Below are 25,739 nucleotides of genomic sequence, written 5' to 3' on the forward strand. Positions count from 1 at the left end.
ATGAAGAGGTAAGAGTGGGGATTGTTATGGTGACTTGTTGGGGTTGGGATTCAAAGGGAAGAGATGTTGGGGTCAATGGGGATTGAATGGGAGATGTTGGTGTGGGGATTGAATGGGGAGATGTGGGGTGGGGATTGAATGGGGAAATGTTGCAGTGTGGGATTGAATGGGGATATGTTGCAGTGGGGATTGAATGGGGAGATGTTGGTGTGGGGATTAGAATGGGGAGGGGGGATGAATGGGGATGGGGATTGAATGGGGAGAGATGTTGGGTGGGGATTGAATGGGGAGATGTTTGGGTGGGGATTGAATGGGGAGATTTTGGGGTGGGGATTGAATGGGGAGATGTTGGGTTTGGGATTTGATGGGGAGATGGATGTCGGGGTTGGGGATTGAATGGGGATATGTTGGGTTGGGGATTGAATGGGGAGATGTTGTGGGTGGGGATGTTGAATGGGGATATGTTGGGATTTGGGATTGAATGGGGATATGTTGGGTTGGGGATTGAATGGGGATATGTTGGGTTGGGGATTGAATGGGGAGATATATGGGTTGGGTTGGGGATATGTTGGGTGGGGAGATGGGGAGATGTTGGGATTGGGAGATATGTTGGGTTGGGGATTGAATGGGGGATGTTGGGGGATTGGGGGGGGTGTGGGTTGGGATTGAATGGGGAGGATGTTGGGTGGGGATTGAATGGGGAGATATTGGGATTGAATGGGGGAGATGTTGGGGTGGGGATTGAATGGGGAGATGTTGGGTTGGGATTGAATGGGGAGATGTTGGGTGGGGATTGAATGGGGAGATATGTTGGGTTGGGGATTGAATGGGGATATGTTGGGGTGGGGTTTGAATGGAGAGATGTTGGTGTGGGGATTGAATGGGGAGATGTTGCAGTGGGGATTGAATGGGGATATGTTGGGTTGGGGATTGAATGGGGGATGTTGGGGGAGATGTTGGGTGGGGATTGAATGGGGGGTTGGGATTGAATGGGGAGATGTTGGGGTGGGGATTGAATGGGGAGATGTTGGGGTGGGGATGAATGGGGAGATGTTGGGTTTGGGGATTGAATGGGGATATGTTGGGTTGGGGATTGAATGGGGAGATGTTGGGTGGGGATTGAATGGGGAGATGGGTTGGGAATGGGGAGATGTTGGGGATTGAATGGGGATGATGGGGGATTTGGGGTGGGGATTGAATGGGGAGATGTTGGGTGGGGATTTGAATGGGGGAATATGTTGGGTTGGGGATTGAATGGGGAGATGTTTGTGGGGATTGAATGGGGAGATGTTGGGGTAGGGTATTGAATGGGGATATGTTGGGTGGGGATTGAATGGGGATATGTTGGGAGTGGGATTGAATGGGAGAATGTTGTGTGGGGATTGAATGGGGAGATGTTTGTGTGGGGATTGAATGGGGAGATGTTGGGGTGGGGATTGAATGGGGAGATGTTGGGTGGGATTGAATGGGGAGATGTTGGGGTGGGGATTGAATGGGGAGATGTTTGGGTGGGGATTGAATGGGGAGATGTTGGGGTGGGGATTGAATGGGGAGATGTTGGGGTGGGGATTGAATGGGGAGATGTTAGGGTGGGGATTGAATGGGGAGATGTTGGGTGGGGATTGAATGGGGAGATGTTGTGTGGGGTTGAATGGGGAGATGTTGGGGGGATTGAATGGGGAGATGTTGGGGATGGGATTGAATGGGGAGATGTTGGGTGGGGATTGAATGGGGAGATGTTGGTGTGGGATTGAATGGGGAGATGTTGGTGTGGGGATTGAATGGGGAGATGTTGGGGTGGGGATTGAATGGGGAGATGTTGGTGTGGGGATTGAATGGGGAGATGTTGGGATGGGGATTGAATGGGGAGATGTTGGTGTGGGGATTGAATGGGGAGATGTTGGTGTGGGATTGAATGGGGAGATGTTGGGTGTGGGGATTGAATGGGGAGATGTTGGGTGGGGATTGAATGGGGAGATGTTGGGGTGGGGATTGAATGGGGAGATGTTGGTGTGGGGATTGAATGGGGAGATGTTGCAGTGGGGATTGAATGGGGAGATATTGGTGGGGATTGAATGGGGAGATGTTGGGGTGGGGATTGAATGGGGAGATGTTGGGATGGGGATTGAATGGGGAGATGTTGGGGTTGGGATTGAATGGGGAGATGTTGGGTGGGGATTGAATGGGGAGATGTTGGGGTGGGGATTGAATGGGGAGATGTTGGGGTGGGGATTGAATGGGGAGATGTTGGGGTTGGGATTGAATGGGGAGATGTTGGGTGGGGATTGAATGGGGAGATGTTGGGGTGGGGATTGAATGGGGAGATGTTGGGGTGGGGATTGAATGGGGAGATGTTGGGGTGGGGATTGAATGGGGAGATGTTGGGGTTGGGATTGAATGGGGAGATGTTGGGGTGGGGATTGAATGGGGAGATGTTGGGGTGGGGATTGAATGGGAGATGTTGGGTGGGGATTGAATGGGGAGATGTTGGGGTGGGGATTGAATGGGGAGATGTTGGGGTGGGGATTGAATGGGGAGATGTTGGGTTGGGGTTGAATGGGGAGATGTTGGGTTGGGATTGAATGGGGAGATGTTGGGGTGGGGATTGAATGGGGAGATGTTGGGGTGGGGATTGAATGGGGAGATGTTGGGGTGGGGATTGAATGGGGAGATGTTGGGTTGGGGTTGAATGGGGAGATGTTGGGTTGGGGATTGAATGGGGATATGTTGGGTGGGGATTGAATGGGGAGATGTTGGGGTGGGGATTGAATGGGGAGATGTTGGGTGGGGATTGAATGGGGAGATGTTGGGATGGGGATTGAATGGGGAGATGTTGGGGTGGGGATTAATGGGAGATGTTGAATTGAATGGGGATGTTGGGATGGGGATTGAATGGGGAGATGTTGGGTGGGGATTGAATGGGGAGATGTTGGGTGGGGATTGAATGGGGAGATGTTGGTGTGGGGATTGAATGGGGGAGATTGGGTGGGGATTGAATGGGGGATATGTTGGATGGGGTTTGAATGGGGAGATGTTGGGTGGGGATTGAATGGGGAGATGTTGGGATGGGATTGATGGGAGAGATGTTGGTGGGGATTGAATGGGGAGATGTTGGGTGGGGATTGAATGGGGAGATGTTGGGGTGGGATTGAATGGGGAGATGTTGGGATGGGGATTGAATGGGGAGATGTTGGGTGGGGATTGAATGGGGGGATGTTGGTGTGGGGATTGAATGGGGAGATGTTGGGGTGGGGATTGAATGGGGAGATGTTGGGTTGGAATTGAATGGGGAGATGTTGGGGTGGGGATTGAATGGGGAGATGTTGGGTGGGGATTGAATGGGGAGATGTTGGGGTGGGGATTGAATGGGGAGATGTTGGTTGGGATTGAATGGGGAGATGTTTGGGATTGATGGGGGATGTTGGGTGGGGATTGAATGGGGAGATGTTGGGTTGGGGATTGAATGGGGAGATGTTGGGTTGGGGATTGAATGGGGAGATGTTGGTGTGGGGATTGAATGGGGATATGTTGGGGTGGGGATTGAATGGGGAGATGTTGGTGTGGGGATTGAATGGGGAGATGTTGGGGTGGGGATTGAATGGGGAGATGTTGGGTTGGGGATTGAATGGGGAGATGTTGGGTGGGGTTTGAATGGGGAGATGTTGCAGTGGGGATTGAATGGGGAGATGTTGGGGTGGGGATTGAATGGGGAGATGTTGCAGTGGGGATTGAATGGGGAGATGTTGGGGTGGGGATTGAATGGGGAGATGTTGGGGTGGGGATTGAATGGGGAGATGTTGGGGTGGGGATTGAATGGGGGAGATGTTGGGGGTGGGGATTGAATGGGGAGATGTTGGGGTTGGGGATTGAATGGGGAGATGTTGGGTTGGGGATTGAATGGGGAGATGTTGGGTTGGGGATTGAATGGGGAGATGTTGGGTTGGGGATTGAATGGGGAGATGTTGGGTTGGGGATTGAATGGGGAGATGTTGGGGTGGGGATTGAATGGGGAGATGTTGGGGTGGGGATTGAATGGGGAGATTTTGGGGTGGGGATTGAATGGGGAGATGTTGGTGTGGGGATTGAATGGGGAGATGTTGGGTGGGGATTGAATGGGGAGATGTTGGTGTGGGGATTGAATGGGGAGATGTTGGGGTGGGGATTGAATGGGGAGATGTTGGTGTGGGGATTGAATGGGGAGATGTTGGGGTGGGGATTGAATGGGGAGATGTTGGTTGGGGATTGAATGGGGGAGATGTTGGGTGGGGATTGAATGGGGAGATGTTTTGGGTGAATGGGGATGGGTTGATTGGGGAGATGTTGGGTGGGGATTGAATGGGGAGATGTTGGGGTGGGGATTGAATGGGGAGATGTTGGGTGGGGATTGAATGGGGAGATGTTGGGTGGGGATTGAATGGGGAGATGTTGGGTGGGGATTGAATGGGAGATGTTGGGTGGGGATTGAATGGGGAGATGTTGGGTGGGGATTGAATGGGGAGATGTTGGGGTGGGGATTGAATGGGGGAGATGTTGGTTTGGGGATTGAATGGGGATATGTTGGGGTGGGGTTTGAATGGAGAGATGTTGGGTTGGGGATTGAATGGGGAGATGTTGGGTGGGGATTGAATGGGGAGATGTTGGGTGGGGATTGAATGGGGAGATGTTGGGTTGGGGATTGAATGGGGAGATGTTGGGTTGGGGATTGAATGGGAGTTGTTGGTGTGGGGATTGAATGGGGATTGAATGTTGGGTTGGGGATTGAATGGGGAGATGTTGGGGTGGGGATTGAATGGGGATATGTTGGGGTGGGGATTGAATGGGGAGATGTTGGGGTGGGGATTGAATGGGGAGATGTTGGTGTGGGGATTGAATGGGGAGATGTTGGGATGGGGATTGAATGGGGAGATGTTGCAGTGGGGATTGAATGGGGAGATGTTTGGGGATTGAATGGGGAGATGTTGGGGTGGGGATTGAATGGGGAGATGTTGGGTTGTGGGGATTGAATGGTGGTTGGGAGATGTTGGGGTGGGGATTGAATGGGGAGATGTTGGTGTGGGGATTGAATGGGGAGATGTTGCAGTGGGGATTGAATGGGGAGATGTTGGGGTGGGGATTGAATGGGGAGATGTTGGTGTGGGGATTGAATGGGGAGATGTTGGGGTGGGGATTGAATGGGGAGATGTTGGGGTGGGGATTGAATGGGGAGATGTTGGGGTGGGGATTGAATGGGGAGATGTTGGGGTGGGGATTGAATGGGGAGATGTTGGGGTGGGGGATTGTTGATGGTGGGGATTGAATGGGGGAGATGTTGGGGTGGGGATTGAATGGGGATATGTTGGGGTGGGGATTGAATGGGGAGATGTTGGGATGGGGATTGAATGGGGAGATGTTGGGGTGGGGATTGAATGGGGAGATGTTGGTGTGGGGATTGAATGGGGAGATGTTGGGGTGGGGATTGAATGGGGAGATGGGGATTGAATGGGGATGTTTGGGGATTGAATGGGGAGATTTGTTGGGTTGGGGATTGAATGGGGAGATGTTGGGTGTGGGGATTGAATGGGGAGATGTTGGGGTGGGGATTGAATGGGGATGTTGGTGTGGGGATTGAATGGGGAGATGTTGGTGTGGGGATTGAATGGGGAGATGTTGGGTGGGGATTGAATGGGGAGATGTTGGGTGGGGATTGAATGGGGAGATGTTGGGGTGGGGATTGAATGGGGAGATGTTGGGTGGGGATTGAATGGGGAGATGTTGGGGTGGGGATTGAATGGGGAGATGTTGGTGGGGATTGAATGGGGGAGTTTGGGTGGGGATGAATGGGGAGATGTTGGGATGGGGATTGAATGGGGAGATGTTGTGTAGGGGATTGAATGGGGAAATGTTGGGGTGGGGATTGAATGGGGAGATGTTGGGGTGGGGATTGAATGGGGAGATGTTGGGGTGGGGATTGAATGGGGAGATGTTGGGGTGGGGATTGAATGGGGAGATGTTGGGGTGGGGATTGAATGGGGAGATGTTGGGGTGGGGATTGAATGGGGAGATGTTGGGGTGGGGATTGAATGGGGAGATGTTGGGGTGGGGATTGAATGGGGAGATGTTGGGGTGGGGATTGAATGGGGAGATGTTGGGATGGGGATTGAATGGGGAGATGTTGGGGTGGGGATTGAATGGCAGAGATGTTGGGGTGGGGATTGAATTTGGAGATGTTAGGATGGAGATTCAATGGGGAGATGTTAGGATGGAGATTGAATGGGGAGATGTTGGTGTGGGGATTAGATTGGGAGGTGTTGGGTTGGGGATTGAATTGGGGAGATATTGGTATTGGGATTGAATGGGGGAGATGTTCGGGTGGAAATTGAAAAACAGATGTTGGTGTTTTGATTGGGAAATATTGTTGCAAGCTTGAAACCCACATACTGGGCAGTAATGGCAGACACTAACCTTAGATTAGAGTTTGTTTCCTGGCTACTCTGGCTCTTCTCCACTTATCAACTGTCCTTAACTGTCCTTGCTGTTAATTAAACAAAATAAGCCCAAACCCTAATCTGGTCCTTGGCATTAATATAATCAAAATAATTTAGGTATGAATTTGTTTTAGTTTTAGCTGAATCTTACTTATCCTGAAATTTAATATGACTTTTCTTGATCAAAGTTGTTTTGTTTGACATAGCATTGATCAAAATAGACAAGTGATGACCTTAGAGTGTTGTCTACAATACGATCATGTATGGAACTGGAACTTGGTTCAAAGTGGTTATATATAAGTCAATCCTAATAAGAACCAATCATTAAATGGGTGTATATGATATAATCAATGAACTTCTCTGTCCTTCAGTTCAGAATTTATGATTATGGACCTGGTTTACCTTGGGCAATGCATTGTAGTAGAAATACGTGTGTATATGATCAACAGAAAAAGTATTGGAACATATACATCGACCATGTGTGACAGATTGTTTAATGAGGCGCTATACATAAACCTGTTTATTACAAAATAGATATGTTTATGTCATATTTATTGTACCTGTCCATGTGCCCACCGATTCGCTCACTATTGGTAAATAATGAGATTGACAGCAAGCTTTTATGTTGCAGGATAGCGAATCGGGCGGGGTTTGCATGCCATGTACAAGATTAACCCCATCGACCGTTGGAACTTCAGGTATGCGTGTCATGGTTCACTGATTACCTATATATGGGCCAAACTTAAGTGTCACAGAGGAATACTGATGTGCTTGCTTTGATAGAGATTTAAAACATATATGTAGCTAGTGGTAATACACCTGGACGAGCTAACGAGACATACCCTCACTCTGTACCTGTAGGATGTGTAAATACTCTGGATTATTATAAGTCAACACCAGATTTACCCTGAAGATATACACAGGTATAGTTGAATTAGCTACTGTGTTGCAACCTGAATGCCTTATTAATGATAGCATACAGGTATGCAGTATAATTTTCAGAAGGTAGTGCCTGACGCTTTGTCAAAATGATATAAAGACCGGTTGTGTATGGTGCAATCGAGCTATAAATAGACAGCTTATAATGTTAAATTGTATTGATATTTTGGCAGGTAAATTTGAGGGCTGCATCATGGTTCAGGTAGATACATAGAATTAGAAGGAAGTATTTAAGTATCACAGGTTTTAACTGAGTGTAGCAATCTCTATGTGTTAGGTAGATATCTTGTATTGCTGTGTATATAAGGATGTTCTGTTGATGTTTGCTTCTGGTAATAGAAACTATCTGTACATAATTTAAATAATGTTATAATTACCTTCTATTAGGTCAAAGGCCATCCTAATTAATACTACCCAACAGGACTTTATCATTCAATGAACATCAAGGGACAAAAAAGCTAGTTGTTTGGTTTCTATAACTTGGACTATCTGGACAGACAAGATAAGCTAATTATTGGTTAAAGTTGTGTAACAAATCACTTTAAAGATTAATTTATACATCTCTATAATTTCATAATAGTGCATCTGGATATAATTTGCAATATGAAATTTGTCTTACAGATTATCATCAACCTTTTATAAAATTTAAAAGCTATGAATGCATATATTTTGATAAGTAATAATCGGGTTTGTTATTAATCTAACGCTACACTAAAACAATACAGTTCACAGTATGATCTGCATGCATTAACTTCATGCTATTTATACGATTTGTAAACCATTTTGCTTTTAAAATTAACATAATTAGATTTGAACTCGGATCCATGAAGTTACGGTTTCCGATGGTAACAGGGACTGTATAGATAGCATATTATTTGTCGGTATCCCCTTGTTTTAGTCATACACAGCATTGGTTGGTCGTTAAATACCTGGGAAATGTCAGAATTCATCAATCCATATCTTCCCCAGCAGATTTTATGTGTGTGATGCAAACTTTCGAATCAATATCATTGGATATTATGTTCTTGATGAAATTGTGCAGACAGAGCAGTACAAATGTTCGTGTTATTTGGTCAATAAGTAATATGTAATAAAGAAATATTTCCTTATAAGCTAGACTGTGGTATATAAGGCTGCTAAAGTAAGGCATATTAATAATTTCAACATCTCCTTATAAGGATAATCTCAACATCTCCTTATAAGGATAATCTCAACATCTCCTTATAAGGATAGTGCTGCCAAGGCATAATATATCATATCATTTCCATATTAAGATAATGGCATGGTGCTGAAGTTAGGTCTATTCACAATATTTCTTTATATGGTTCTTTTGTTGGTACTGTTGAAGCAAGGCATGTTATCAGCATTTCCTTATAAGGTCATTTTCTTGAAACTGTTGAAGTGAAGTGTGTTTCCTTGTTTGATTGTATGATGTTGCTTTATTAGACATATAATCACCATTCCTTATAAGGTCATTGCATGGTGCTTCTAAAAGTTTCCTTATGAAATGTCAATTCAACTAGCATGATTATAAAAATGAGTCTGAAAATCAGAAATGTTACAGATGCCATTGATATTTCCTTGCAAATATATGCAACACTGAATGTCACATAGAAAACATCTGTTGATGACAGATGAGCTGCATGATGTATACAGCCAGAGGGCCTATAATTATACAAGATATGTACACATGTTTTCTCCATAATTCCATATAAAACTTAATTAACAGGAACATATTTATAGGTAGTAGTAGACAATAATGATGACATTATTATGGAAGGTTTTTAAAAGTAATCAAATACATCTATGTTGTACATACTGTACCACTAAAACTTTAAATAATTGGAGGTTTAGGATATTTTTGTTTTTAGGCCTATCTTGACAGCCAGGGACATTTAGAGAAATTTCGGAGTACCTGATGGAGAAACAACATAACGCTACATGTTTGGCTACTCTTTGGATATTAATAAGTTATCTGCCCTTGTTGGTAGATATTGATCGTGATGTCATGTGCTTGTAAATAAAACATTTTATATTTTAGAGAAAACAGCTTGAGTTTTTCTAAAAAAAACAACTAGGTCATAATCAATACCTTGCCATAGGGGAGATAACTCTGTAATATGTTAGACAGAATGGACCAGCTTGTAACTGCTCCACTATTTAAACTTAGGACCAAGAGGTGGACAGCTGGCTTTATAGGGGTATATCAGGACACATGTGCCTAAACCACTTTCCCACTCACTCACTTGATCTGGACTTACACGTTAAGTGTAGTTTGATGTAGAAACATGAAACATAGTCTAGATGTATGCTAATTTTGTCATGTGATGTATGCCTATATTTATCTCCTGTTACCTATAAAATAGAAAATAAAAGGCGGGGTCATCTGATACAGTTATATAACTGTGATATCCTGGTATAAACAGCCACTTATACAGCCTTATGGTATATATATAGGGGTGGGTGTCAGGCCTTTATAGTACCTGACTGTTATCACTAGGGCCATCAGGGGATATCTACAGATACTGTCACAGGTAAAAACACACCTGTTTCTCAGCTAGGATTGATCAGCTATTTACTGGATCGAAGCTACTTACAGATTTCTGTAAGAGGGTGAATATATATTTACATCTTCATTTTTAAGACGACAGAAGACTTAAGAACTGATTATGTTTTAGCTAGACTGATTATACCCAGATTAACTTAGATGGTCGATGTGTAAACCATCTATACAGCCTTAAGGCTCAGTATGTCAGGAATCTAGTTAGGTACAGGAAGTAACCCAGGGGAAATACTTCAAGGTGTTTACAGGTCATGATTTGTTCATTTCCTGTACAGGTGTGATTTACACAGGTGTGCTTTTTTTACATACGGTTAATTAATGTGTGCATATGCCACTATAGGAGATCTATAGGAATATTCAGTCTGTGCTGTAAGTATTCATCAGGTTTTTTTCATCTTGCATGACTGCAGTAATTGATTCATTATACACAAGCAGAGAAACAATGATACATGTATGTGAAAATTTTTGAAATGACATCAGCATTATATGTATATATATGCATGTCATAAGTATGCTAGCATAATTTTAAAATAACATCATAAATATGATCAAGATAGGAAAAAGTCTCCAAAAATCTTAAAAGTTAAGGAAGTTTGATTAATTGTTGTAAACCCTTTTAATATTAAAAATTACAAGGACTTCAAGTATGTTTTGACCTGTATATTGATATAATACCATGTAATTTATGGCCGCTATTAAATGAGAAGAAGGGTAAACTTTGATTTGATGGTAACTCCGCCTGGTCTAGTTGTGTCCCAACCCTCTGTTTCCTATGGGAGCAGGGCTATTTATTTCTTACAGACATTTGTAGTTTAAGGGATATGGTATATATGCACCTATGAAGTATTTAAAGAATTTTAATTAAACATGAACTACTGTGCAGTTGTCATTGTAATGAATATCTGATTATGTATGTAAATAAGATTACTTCATTATGCATATAAATGAATGGAATTACAACTGTAAAATAAAAACTGCAAAATTAGATCATTTCATGAATGCCTGACTTGGATATATGCATATGATATGTGGGTGGTATATTGTTACATGTATATTTGGAGGATGGAACTGTGGGGGAAGGGTTAGTGGGGAGGGAGGGGCAGAAAATCATTTATATTTCTGTGTTCTATTAAATGATTTACTTTTATAAATGAATTTATTTTTCATGTCAGCAGAGAATAGGAATTCCTATGACTGAGTGTCATACATATCTATACATCTAATGCTGTATATTTTGTACAGCAATGCCTTCAGTAAACACCGGAGATTAAGTGACTGTAGATCAAGTCTTCTACTGATCCCCAGGAATTACAACGAGGAATAGAAAATTCCATTATTATCTCAGAGGTCAAATACCAAAGCCTTTACAATATGGACCACAAACACAGACCTGTCACAGTGGTCTATACCTGTACGTGTGTGTGTATTTATCTCGTTAAGTTGTGAAGTAAACCCATAACTATTTATATACCTATGTTGATTGTATTTACCTGAGAAGGAAATTCTACTAAATATATAAGGGTAGAGGTGAGAACGCAGGTTTATCTACCGCACTATCGTAGCAATAGTTTCCCGATCAGATATCTAATCTGTGCCCTTTGGCCTCATGGTTGGTGTTTTTTATCTAATTTACATGCACCACCTATTTAGAAAGGTGGTCACACATGTAAGATGTGTCCTCTCGACAGCTTAATTATCTACGGTCCGATAGTTATAGTCCCGAGGATAAATTGAGATAGAGATCAGGCCAGTTTAGGATCGTTGGCTGCTGGATTGTAAGGTCTCACCAGAAGGTAAAATATCCATTATTGTTTAAAATTCTACAAATATTATATATATATATATAGGTTCATACCTTTAAGGTATCATGGTTTGTATCTCTCTCATAATCTTATAAGTATTCATCAGAGAAAAATTACACATTTTGATGTAGCTCTCTGGATTCGTTTTTGCAAATGAACTTTTTTTTCTATCGTCAGTTATAATTTTGATACTATTGTCGTATAGGTTTCATATTTTTTCCAGGATATAATCAAATATATAAACACATTATGTGAACAATTTCAGATCGTTATATTATCAAAAGTAACTTCTATACTTTTGGGATGAATTTTCGATTGAACCTCGAATGTGTTCCTGTTGAAATGCCCTCTGGGCCTCTTGTTTAAACCCGAGATTTAGATAACAATCGTCCATCTACTGTGGAGAATAGTTTTACTTCAATGCTCGTGTATTATTTCTGGCCAGAATTTTTGGTTTGATTTGTTTAGCGGTCATTTAAGAATGTCATAAGTGTAATAGGTGAGGAAAGCCAGAGTTCCAGGTATACCATGAGAAAAAACCACCAACCTAGAGCCTACACTTGATGCTGCATAACTCCCAATCCAGAGCTGGAGGGCTTGTTGTCATATGTCAGACAATTTTTTAACCACTGGGTCACCATAGCCTCTTAAAATATACAAGTGTCTTTTAAACTTTGTTCACTTTTACTTGATGCTATAATTTTCGGTAATGTGGTGTGAGGTTTGGTTGTTATATTTTCAGTGTATATGGAGATCTCTAGGATAGTAAATTACAGTGAGATAGTACTATAGACTTTGATATTGAACAATATTAAATAAAAGCCAAACCACTTTTGAAATTTAATAGATTGAGATATGTTCAGTGTGTGGTATGTTGCTTATGTTTGCCTTTAATAGAGTTTGCAAATAATAAACCTGAACCCTGAACTATTGATAGTGTGCACACGGAACCCTTATTCTACCACCCAGGGGAGATAACTAAAATCACATCATTGTGGATCAATGTTTACAGGTAATTTAATCAATAACTCTATTCTCTTGTTTTTGAATTGTGCAATGACCTGATTTATACGAACCCACCTATGACCCTGAAAACATCATGATAAAATGTAGGAGTAGTGGACAGTAGTCAGATGTCAGGTCATCTGCACCCCGAGGGACAGGTGTAAACAAATATAAAAAATTGCAGCATCACTAAGTTAATATGTTTACATATGCCTGAGGTGGACATTCCTAATGTGACAGTTTGTACTGGGGACCTAATGACATATATGTAACACTGCGATCACTGCACCTGATGTATAATCGTATATCGAGAGTAACATAGACTTGGTAAGTAGGATGTACTGGTTATCAGGAAAGTTTTACCATGCTGCTTTTTTAGTTAGATTAAATTATCTGTCTTTTTGCAGCATTTTCATTCACAAAACAGTATGCAATTGTATGTTTATTTGAGCCAAAGTTGTCCTAAAATGTGCCTAATGATTTCAAATATAATAGAAAAAAAATATTATAAATATTCAAGAACAGTGGTATACATAATTTCATTTTTCCTTTACTTCATGGTTATAACGATGATATGTTCTTGATGAGATTTTTTTCCTCTTCCAATGTTTGTTAACAAATGTTAGATTATATTAACACCTGAAGTAGGTTTGTATTTATCTTTACACCTGTCTTTGATTGGAAACTAACATGATCTACCGTTTACATTCCGTTAACATTCCAATCTTATTGTCTCCTACACACAAAATTGTGTCATATAAAAAAAATCTTTTGAGGATCTGGCACTTGAGTGGAGATCTGCGGTCAGACAAGGTATGATTTTGTATGGAGACTTTACTACTACAAACAGGGTGTAGAAGTTCTTTGTTGTCTTTGGTTTGGCGGTGTATTGTTCAGCGTGTCGGGGCTATACTGCCATCGTAATTGAAGGTTCATTGAATTGGGGGATTATGGTCATGCAGTGGTGATGATCTGTCAACAAGAAAAACCTAAATACAAACAATACACATGTCCATCTGAGGATGTCTACAGGTCCATGTACTTCTGCTGCACCTGGCTTTGTTATCCTCCCTATACCTAGAATGGGTGGCTGTGGTTGAGTACCCTCCCCTCCCCCTCCTCCCCCTCCTCCCCCTCCCCTATCTCACCACCCCTCTAGTCTAGCAATGACTAAGTTAATGTTAAATCATGTGCTCTGTGACATGTACATAATGTTGATTTTCACTGTTTCAGAAATGTTCTGTTGAAATCTGATCTATGCTAATGAGTTTGGTAATTAAGTTCTAAGCATGGACAGGATATATAAATTATCCTAAACTATCCAGTATGGTATCTGTCTGACTACAGGTTCCCTTCCCGACCCTGTACATCCTCACCAAACATGTAAGGGCCTACGATTGCCTAATTAGGCAAGTAGCATCAAATCTATCATACCATGGTCCATACAGGTGTTTTCTCACCTGGCCAGAAAGCCTGGGAACCTCTCCCCAACCTGTATCCATACCACCTGAATAATTGTCCTACTTTTTAGTCAGTAGAATACATTGTGATGTAGTTTTTTTTGGCTTTGTCAATGACAGATTTTCACAAGGCTAACTCTGGTGTCGCTTGGGAGTATAAAGGTGTGAGTCTGGAATAGTAAATAGCAGTGTGTGTAAGGGACACCTCAAGGACTCGTTCAGGTAATGGTTTAGGTGGGATTCACAGGAAAGTGTTTCCTGATCTTACCTATACCCAGGTTTCTTAGCAGGACAGTTCACTAGAGGTAGTTTCTTTCAGGTGTAAGAGGTCCTGAGACATGTTGTTATATTCTTGTCTGTATAGAGAGATATGTTATGGTCCTGGGTCAGGTTTATTGCCAGAGCGCCTGGCTAGTGTTTGGAGGTCCTGGTTTAAACCCTGATCTGGCTGTACATTTTTACACTCCTTCTACATTTAGTGCCTGTAAAAATGACCGAAGCCTGTTGCAAGCATTGAGAGTATGCCTAAATCCTAAGCAGGAGGATACACAAGGTTAGTTTGTGCTTTGAGTCTTCAGGTCAAAGACTAAAAAAGGGCGAGAAGAGTGTAACAATTCTGGATCGGGCCAATAACTAATGACAGGTAAAACATCCTACTAGTGTTACTGTTTGGAGGTTCCCAGGTTTGAACCCACTCCTATTTATAGCTGATACAAAAACCATACCTCAATGATAATTGTATTACAGAACTTGTATAAAATCTGTATGATACCAAACCTGTGTCATAAATATACCTGTATGGTATACATGTATGGTACAGAACCTGTATATCATACCTATGTGATATACCTGTATGTTACAGAATCTGTATATCATACCTATGTGATATATCTGTATGTTACAGAATCTGTATGTTGCACCTGTGTGATATATCTATATGTTACAGAATCTGTATGTAGCACCTGTGTGATATACCTGTATGTTACAGAATCTGTATATCATACCCTGTGTGATATATCTGTATGGTACAGAATCTGTATGTTACAACTGTGTGATATACCTGTATGTTACAGAATCTGTATATCATACCTGTGTGATATATCTGTATGGTACAGAATCTGTATATCATACCTATGTGATATACCTGTATGTTACAGAACCAATCCCTCGGTGATGCTATGGTATGGGTGTGGGCATTGTTTACAGTGTAATTCCGGGTAGTTTTACCTGTCGTTATCTGTACCCACTAGGCTATCTGTAATTTGGCCTTCCACAATACATATTGATATGACAGGATGGTATATTGATGATGTAAAGATCACTACAGTCATAAAAGCCACATATATCCTTTTCATTGCATACGTACACAAACGTATATATATAAAGTGTCCGAAGTATTGGATGGTATCACATCATGCGATTGGTTTTTATGTATTTGTCGGAGACACAATGTCCTGATAATGTCTTTGGTTGATGTATTGCCCGTAGAGTAGCCACAATAAACCATTAAAAATATATCACAGTGATGAATTGTATATCTCTTTCTGAATTTCCTATTGACTTGTTATACTCATGGGACCATTGCACAAAACTCGAGGACTCTTTACCGATATCTGGTTGCAATGGTTTTACTTCCTGCATAACAGCAACAATAGAATCCCTTCTGACTGGAAATTCTCTCAAGAAACCTTCTCCCAAACCCCAATTTCTCGAAAGAGTAAATGATGACTTTATAGTTATCCCCTTATGTAACCTTCTGTCAAAATTTTGACTTATGGATGGCTATTTTAGACTAATGTTTGTTTCAAGAAATTGGGGTCAGATCCCTTAAGGGTCAAATCATCCTAGATTACCTGAGATTGCACAGCTTATTTTTCCAAAATCTCCAGCACTCAGTCTTTTTCCCGGATAATCTCTTTAGGTTATGGTTAACACACATTATTCCATTTCCCAAAGATTATCAATATTATAGCACCACAAACTCTCTGTGTCACATCAGGGGAAATCTCTTAAGCATCATTTTCCACAAGGTCTCTCAAGATCACATGCAGTACTTGCTCCATTCCTTTTGATAATGTTTAGCATGTTTTAGTTTCCAATCAAATCAGCTATAAGCTAGTCTTTTGTCCTTTTGTCATACTATTTTATATTCTTATAATTTGAGCTTGGTCCTGTTTATATACAGTCATGTACTTTGATCCAGACAAATTAAGTATATTTGGGTGATGTGGATGATTTTCTGTTGTGTAATTTGCATGGTTTTTCACCACACTGTAGTTGTAATTTCATATTCCAGACCCTTGAGCCGTTCACTATTGTAAAACCTTGGATTTTCATAAAATAGTGTATTATTTCTATTGTAGTGCATTTTTTGGTGTAAACATCAGCGAGTACCGTAATTGTTTACTTGGCGCCTCTGGCTAAATCCTCCTGGGTTTTATGTGGTCAATTCTAGACATTGTCAAGCTATGTGAATGAAATTTAAATAAAATTTACATCTGACCTTAGTTTTTACAATCTGTTGAAGTAAGAAAATTGTCCTTGCATGAAATATAACATTAACATAAATAATGACTTGTCAACTTAGAGTAACATTGCTCCCCTGACTTAATGTCTTATGTTCATGTGTTACAGCTGCCGACATTGTTCTTTCTTTACATGCAGTTAAACATTGACTGGAATTTTAAAATGTTTCTGTGAGGAGCTCTCTTATACAATGTACCTGCAGGAGTAATAAGTTGGTGACATCTGATGTTTCGCCTTGTCTGAGATAATTAATATCAGTTATTAATTAGGGTAAGGTAGAATTCTAATGTACTGGTATATATAATCCTTTGACAGAATTCTAATGTACTGGTATATATAATCCTTTGACAGAATTCTGATGTACTGGTATATATAATCCTTTGACAGAATTCTAATGTACTGGTATATGTATCCTTTGACAGAATTCTAATGTACTGGTATATATAATCCTTTGACAGAATTCTAATGTACTGGTATATGTATCCTTTGACAGAATTCTAATGTACTGGTATATATAATCCTTTGACAGAATTCTAATGTACTGGTATATATATCCTTTGACAGAATTCTAATGTACTGGTATATGTATCCTTTGACAGAATTCTAATGTACTGGTATATATAATCCTTTGACAGAATTCTAATGTACTGGTATATATAATCCTTTGACAGAATTCTAATGTACTGGTATATGTATCCTTTGACAGAATTCTAATGTACTGGTATATATAATCCTTTGACAGAATTCTAATGTACTGGTATATATATCCTTTGACAGAATTCTAATGTACTGGTATATGTATCCTTTGACAGAATTCTAATGTACTGGTATATATAATCCTTTGACAGAATTCTAATGTACTGGTATATGTATCCTTTGACAGCTAGAATTCTAATGTACTGATATATATAATCCTTTCACAGAATTCTAATGTACTGGTATATGTATCCTTTGACAGAATTCTAATGTACTGGTATATATAATCATTTGACAGAATTCTAATGTACTGGTATATATAATCCTTTGACAGAATTCTAATGTACTGGTATATATAATCCTTTGACAGAATTCTAATGTACTGGTATATATAATCCTTTGACAGAATTCTAATGTACTGGTTATATGTATCCTTTGACAGAATTCTAATGTACTGGTATATATAATCATTTGACAGAATTCTAATGTACTGGTATATATAATCCTTTGACAGAATTCTAATGTACTGGTATATATAATCCTTTGACAGAATTCTAATGTACTGGTATATATATTTGTAATCCTTATCCTTTGACAGAATTCTAATGTACTGGTATATGTATCCTTTGACAGAATTCTAATGTACTGGTATATGTATCCTTTGACAGAATTCTAATGTACTGGTATATATAATCCTTTGACAGAATTCTAATGTACTGGTATATGTATCCTTTGACAGAATTCTAATGTACTGGTATATATAATCCTTTGACAGAATTCTAATGTACTGGTATATGTAATCCTTTGACAGAATTCTAATGTACTGGTATATGTATCCTTTGACAGAATTCTAATGTACTGGTATATGTATCCTTTGACAGAATTCTAATGTACTGGTATATATAATCCTTTGACAGAATTCTAATGTACTGGTATATATAATCCTTTGACAGAATTCTAATGTACTGGTATATATAATCCTTTGACAGAATTCTAATGTACTGGTATATGTATCCTTTGACAGAATTCTAATGTACTGGTATATATAATCCTTTGACAGAATTCTAATGTACTGGTATATGTATCCTTTGACAGAATTCTAATGTACTGGTATATATAATCCTTTGACAGAATTCTAATGTACTGGTATATATATCCTTTGACAGAATTCTAATGTACTGGGTATATGTATCCTTTGACAGAATTCTAATGTACTGGTATATATAATCCTTTGACAGAATTCTAATGTACTGGTATATATGTATCCTTTGACAGAATTCTAATGTACTGGTATATATATCCTTTGACAGAATTCTAATGTACTGGTATATATATATCCTTTGACAGAAGATGTACTGGTATATATATCCTTTATTCTAATGTACTGGTATATGTATCCTTTGACAGAATTCTAATGTACTGGTATATGTATCCTTTGACAGAATTCTAATGTACTGGTATATGTATCCTTTGACAGAATTCTAATGTACTGGTATATGTATCCTTTGACAGAATTCTAATGTACTGGTATATGTATCCTTTGACAGAATTCTAATGTACTGGTATATGTATCCTTTGACAGAATTCTAATGTACTGGTATATATAATCCTTTGACAGAATTCTAATGTACTGGTATATGTATCCTTTGACAGAATTCTAATGTACTGGTATATATAATCCTTTGACAGAATTCTAATGTACTTGTATATATAATCCTTTGACAGAATTCTAATGTACTGGTATATATAATCCTTTGACAGAATTCTAATGTACTGGTATATGTATCCTTTGACAGAATTCTAATGTACTGGTATATATAATCCTTTGACAGAATTCTAATGTACTGGTATATATAATCCTTTGACAGAATTCTAATGTACTGGTATATGTATCCTTTGACAGAATTCTAATGTACTGGTATATATAATCCTTTGACAGAATTCTAATGTACTGGTATATATAATCCTTTGACAGAATTCTAATGTACTGGTATATATAATCCTTTGACAGAATTCTAATGTACTGGTATATGTATCCTTTTGACAGAATTCTAATGTACTGGTATATATAATCCTTTGACAGAATTCTAATGTACTGGTATATATAATCCTTTGACAGAATTCTAATGTACTGGTATATGTATCCTTTGACAGAATTCTAATGTACTGGTATATATAATCCTTTGACAAAATTCTAATGTACTGGTATTAGTATTAGTTGTCTTGTACCTTCAAACCATTGGATGTTTCTCAACTCATTGCAATAATTGTGATAAACTAGTTGTAGATTATGTTTATATTTGTTTCTAGCACTGTACAAAATTGTTTTAAAAGGCTTACAATTTATACAAAGTGAAAAGTGTCATGTTTTCACCACAGTGTATTGTGTATAAATTTAAAACAAATTTGTGATTGAAAAAAGCTCTGTTTTGAGTATAGATTGTTAAGTGGATAAGTGATGGAGTCCTACATCCATATAAGGTTAATGGGTAAAGCATTTATCACTAGATACGAGTGTATTACATTAGATGTTTGTTAAACCATTTTACCTGTACATAGCGAGATAGGCACTTTATCACACAAGTGCTTAAACCATTTGTACACCGTAAACATGTTTGTCATTTTGACATGTGCTATTTATAGCCAGCTGTTACATACCCTAATCACTAAACTCTCATATTTATTATAAAAATCTGTTTATTTATGATTTTCAGTTGTGGCGGTATGTTGCCATGACAAGACTGAGCGAGGAAGGTTGATCGTCGTGGAGATATAGATTTAGCACCTTGATGAAGCCAGGAGACAGGCTAGTTACCAGGACTCTTATGACTTAGATGTAAACTTCACAAACAGGATGTCCTCGAAAGCGAAAACAAAGGGCTCCAAATTGGGGCTCTTCAAATTCCGTAAGAGTACCACTGATGTAAGTACAGATATTACACACCGATAATGTCAATGTAAATTTGATAAATCTTTTATTTGATTTAGTTTTGTTCTTAAATGCTGCACTGATACATAATACATTATTTGTGCTTTTAATAAGTGAAAGTTTGATAAAACACAGATTAAGGGACACATTTATGGTGTACTGTTTTTTCTGCTTCTTTGGTACGGTAAAGCCTTGTCCTGCGACCACCTGAAGGAAAACTACCTGCTAATATCACTTCTTACCAATTTCAACACAATTCAACTTGTGTATAAAGACCACCTGGCTATAAAGACCCATTTTTAGCCTACCATCATCAGAAATTCAAATTCAAATCGCCCAAGTCCGTGATCCGTCATCTGGCGTCCGTTGTCCGGCGTCCGGCGTCTGTCCATAAACAATGCTTGTTATCACTATTTCTTAAAAACTGCTGCAGGGATTTTGTTCAAACTTCACACGGAGGTTCCCCTTGGTCCATTGTTGTGCCATACAGGTTTTGTGGCTGATCAGAAAAACAAGATGGCCACCAAGCAGCCATTTTTGATTTTGGCAGTTGAAGTTGTTATTGATAATTTTTGAGAACTACTGAAGGGATTTTGTTCAAACTTCACATTGAGGGTACCCTTGGTCCCTGGTTGTGCCATACAGATTTTGAGGCTGATCGGAAATACAAGATGGCCGCCAGGCAGCCATCTTGGATTTGGGCAGTTGAAGTTTGTTATCGCTATTTCTTGAAAATTAATGAAGGGATTTTGTTCAAACTTCACATGGAGGATTCCATTGGTCCCTAGTTGTGCCATATAGATTTTTAGGCTGATCGAAAAAACAAGATGGCCGCTAGGGGGCCATCTTGGATTTTGATAGTTAAGGTTTGTTATCACTATTTCCCAGAAAGTGCTGAAGGGATCTTTCTCAAATTTAATATGTAGGTTCCCCTAGGATACTAGTTGTGCATATTGCATTTTTGGACCAATCGGTGAACAAGATGGCCGCCAGGTGGCCATCTTGGATTTTGATAGTTAAAGTTTGTTATCGCTATTTTTCAGAAAGTATTGAATGGATCTTTCTCAAATTTCACGGGTAGGTTCCCCTAGGGCCCTAGTTGTGCATATTATGATTTGGGACTGATTGATCAACAAGATGGCAGCCAAGGAGCCACCTTGGATTTTGATACTTAAAAGATTGATCGCTATTTCTCAGAAAGTGTTGAATGGATCTGTCTCAAATTTCACATGTAGGTTCCCCTAGGGCCCTAGTTGTGCAAATTGCGATTTGGGGCCAATTGATTGACAAGTTGGCAGCCAAGGAGCCATTTTGGATTTTGATAGTTGAAGTTTGTTACTGTTATTTCTCAAAAGGTACTGAAGCGATCTGTCTCAAATTTTTAGCCCACCATCATCAGATGGTGGGCTATTCAAATCGCCTTTCGTCCATGGTCTGTCGTTTGTCCGTCCTTCCGTCCGCCCGTCCGTTAACAATTCTTGTTACCGCTATTTCTCAGGAAGTGCTAAAGGGATCTTTTTCAAATTTCACATGTAGGTTCCCTTGGGGCCCTAGTTGTGCATATTGCATTTTGGGACCGATCGGTCAACAAAATGGCTGACAGGCGGCCATCTTGGATTTTTAGCCCACCATCATCAGATGGTGGGCTATTCAAATCGCCTTTCGTCCGTGGTCCGTCGTCCGTCCGTCCGTCCTTCCGTCCGTCCGTCCTTCCGTCCGTCCTTCCGTCCGTCCGTCCGTTAACAATTCTTGTTACCGCTATTTCTCAGAAAGTACTAAAGGGATCTTTCTCAAATTTCATATGTAGGTTCCCCTAGGACCCTAGTTGTGCATATTGCATTTTGCGACCGATCGGTCAACAAGATGGCCGACAGGCGGCCATCTTGGATTTTGATAGTTAAAGTTTGTTACCGCTATTTCTCAAAAAGTGCTGAAGGGATCTTTCTCAAATTTCATATGTAGGTTCCCCTAGGACCCTAGTTGTGCATATTGCATTTCGGGACCAAATCGGTCAACAAGATGGCCGACAGGCGGCCATCTTGGATTTTGATAGTTAAAGGTTGTTACCGCTATTTCTCAAAAAGTGCTGAAGGGATCTTTCTCAAATTTCATATACAGGTTACCCCAGGACCCTAGTTGTGCATATTGCATTTTGGGACCAATCAGTCAACAAGATGGCCGACAGGCGGCCATCTTGGATTTTGATAGTTAAAAGTTTGTTACCGCTATTTCTCAAAAAGAACTGAAGGGATCTTTCTCAAATTTCATATGTAGGTTCACCTAGGACCCTAGTTGTGTATGTTGCATTTTGGGACCGATCGGTGAACAAAATGGCCGACAGGCGGCCATCTTGGATTTTGATAGTTTAAGTTTGTTACCGCTATTTCTCAAAAAGTACTGAAGGGATCTTTCTCAAATTTCATATGTAGGTTCCCTAGAACCCTAGTTGTGCATATTGCATTTTGGGACCAATCGGTGAACAAGATGACCGACCGACGGCCATCTTGGATTTTGATAGTTAAAGATTGTTATCGCTATTTCTCAGAAAGTACTGAAGGGATCTTTCTCAAATTCCAAGCATAGTTTCCCCTTGTACCCTAGTTGTGCATAGTACCTTTAAGGACTGCTCCATAATGCTTTTTGGGACTGATCGGTAAAAAAGATGGCCAACCGGCCGCCATCTTAGATTTCATTGTTGAAGTTTGTTACCACTTTTTCTTAGAAAGTACTATAGTGATCTGTCTCAAATTTTATATGTAGTGTGTTTGAAAAAGTTTGAAAAGCAGGGAAAAGATCCTCTTTCCATTGTCAGACATAAATCATTCTTTGGTGGGGCGATCCTCTGGATCCAAGAGTTTGTTACCGCCTACTGGGATCTCTTTTGTTATATCTTGGTTAAAACTGCTAATTCCAGAAATACTGAGGTTTAAGTTACCGCTATTTTCTCAGAAATTTGGATAGTTAAAAATTGGGAATACTGAAGGATCTTTCTCAAATTCCATGTGTAGGTTCCCCTTGTCCCTAGTTGTGCATATTGCATTTTGGGACCGATCGGTCAACAAAATGGCCGACAGGCGGCCATCTTGGATTTTGATTGTTAAAGTTTGTTACCGCTATTTCTCAGAAAGAACTGAAGGGATCTTTATCAAATTTCATATGTAAGTTCCACTAGGATACTAGTTGTGCATATTGCATTATGGGAACGATCGGTCAACAAAATGGCCGACCTGTGGCCATATTGGATTTTGATAGTTAAAGTTTGTTACCTCTATTTCTCAGAAAGTACTGAAGGGATCTGTCTCAAATTTCATATGTAGTTTTCCCTAGGGCCCTAGTTTTGCATTTTGCATTTGTTAACTGATAAGTCAACAAGATGGCCAACCGGCCGCCATCTTGGATTTTGATAGTTATCGCTATTTGACAGAAATTACTGAAGGGATATCTCTCAAATTCCATGCGTAGGTTCCCCTTGGGCCCTAGTTGTGCATAGCACCTTTGGGACTGATCGGTCAACAAGATGGCCAACCGGCCGCTATCTTGGATTTCACTGCTGTTTCTCAGAAAGTAATGAAGCGAACTGTCTTAAATTTCGTATGTAGTATGTTTGAAAAAGTTTGAAAAGCAGGGAAAAGATCCCTCTTTCCATTGTCAAACATAGATCATTCTTTGGTGGGCGCCAAGATCCCTCTGGGATCTCTTGTATGTGTAGTATGTTTGAAAAAGTTTAAAAAGTAGAGAAAAGATCCATCTTTCCATTGTTAGACATAGATCATTCTCTGGTGGGCCCCAAGATCCCTCTGGCATCTCTTGTCTTCTGTTATTTGTGTGTTCTTTATAGACAGGTTTTACGTAACTTATAACTGATGTACAGGAAGTTCATTGTGACCTTTACCAAGGCCAATGGCCAAATTAGAGATTTTGCTTTCAATTATCAAGTGATCACTTTGAAACTTTTAAAATTATGATAATTAAACACATCATTGACAAAAACAAATATTACTGTTTGTTCCAAAGTTTATCAGAAGAAACATTTGCATTAGTAAAACTCATCTTTTTATGTATAAGATACAGGTTCTATGGCTCAGCTGTATATTTCATGTATACTTTGATGGACAATACTGTGATATCCTGAAGCCTCAAGGACACATTGTCACCCTGTTTCTATACTGTATGTCTGGCATTCTGACACATTTAAGAATGCTTTTGGTCTGGTCGATCTCTCTTCGAAATCTTAGAAAAACAGGAGGGAAATGTAAACTATCATGTTTACACTGTTGATATGGGTTTCCTTCACACCATTATGGTTTTACCAAGTCCAGTCTTTCCTGACTACAGCCCCTAACAACCCATTATCAGCGGTCAACTTACGACCTTGGCCAAGGTCATTGTGTGTCTCTGTCCATTGTGTCCCTGATAAAGGGAGACTGTTCGTGCTGCCTCTCCATCAGGCCTTGTTACCACAGACAGAACAACATAGAAACATAGCCATGGTAAACAACAGAATTTATCATTACTGTGTACAGAATCCTTCAAAACATTTACACTGCACCCAGCCACTTCCGAGTCGTCTGGACGTTCAATTAGGGTGACCTTGACCTACTAAACAAACAGTGGTATTGATTTGTCGAAGAATGTTCTGATCTGATTGGCTGTGCTTACATTTATAGACAAACCATGATAATAAACACAAATTGATTTGATAGGGTGAGGAAATACAAAGAAATAGATTTGGTCACTTCTGGAAATTTAAGAACACGGTTTGTAATCAATGGTCATGAGGCACTGTTTGAACCTAGCTTATAGGAAGGAATATATAGATCTCTTTATCATGTAATAAACATAAGTTACCAACTTGTGTGAACAGGAAGTTATGTCTGAATAAACCAAAATGTTGGAAAATGTCTTTCAAGTGTGCAGATTTTAAAATTCATTGAATTTATTATGTATACAGGTTTATATGTCAGAGGAAAATGGATTTATGTTGACAGGTTTGAAGATTGAGATATATATTTTTGATTGACAGGTATGCAGGGATTCAGTTTTATAATGAGATATTTATCATCCTATCACCAAAAACAGCTGCTATCCATAATAACTTGCACATAAAAAAATGTAATAAAAAAACTTGACTTGTTTTATTGGTATCCATGGTTACATAAAGTCATGTTCTATTGGTATCTATGTTACATAAAGTCATGTTCTATTGGTATCCATGGTAACATAAAATTATGTTCTATTGGTATCCATGGTTACATAAAATCATGTTCTATTGATGTCCATGGTTACATAAAGTCATCTTCTATTGGTATCCAAGGTTACATAAAGGCTGTTCTATTGGTATCTATGATTACATAA

At 39.7% G+C, this 25,739-nt stretch overlaps 1 protein-coding gene across 10 annotated transcripts in view; it reads left to right on the top strand.

Moving 5' to 3' along the window:
- Positions 1 to 25,739, top strand: part of LOC138333004 (ankycorbin-like) — a 64,732-nt gene that overhangs the window by 9,349 nt on the left and 29,644 nt on the right. For 3 of the 10 annotated variants that reach the window (XM_069281093.1, XM_069281096.1, XM_069281103.1), the window contains exons 2-3: positions 7,096 to 7,162; positions 20,170 to 20,378. In XM_069281093.1, coding sequence (XP_069137194.1) covers positions 20,310 to 20,378 — 69 coding nt within the window. In that variant the 5' untranslated portion in view covers positions 7,096 to 7,162; positions 20,170 to 20,309. Of the gene's footprint in view, positions 1 to 7,095; positions 7,163 to 7,194; positions 7,388 to 9,892; positions 10,017 to 10,211; positions 10,336 to 11,606; positions 11,760 to 14,364; positions 14,456 to 20,169; positions 20,379 to 25,739 lie in introns of those variants that run through there. The other 7 variants (XM_069281095.1, XM_069281097.1, XM_069281102.1 and 4 more) reach the window with 7 other exon arrangements.

Source organism: Argopecten irradians, chromosome 10 (assembly GCF_041381155.1).
Source record: "Argopecten irradians isolate NY chromosome 10, Ai_NY, whole genome shotgun sequence".
Classification (NCBI taxonomy): Eukaryota; Metazoa; Mollusca; class Bivalvia; order Pectinida; family Pectinidae; genus Argopecten; species Argopecten irradians.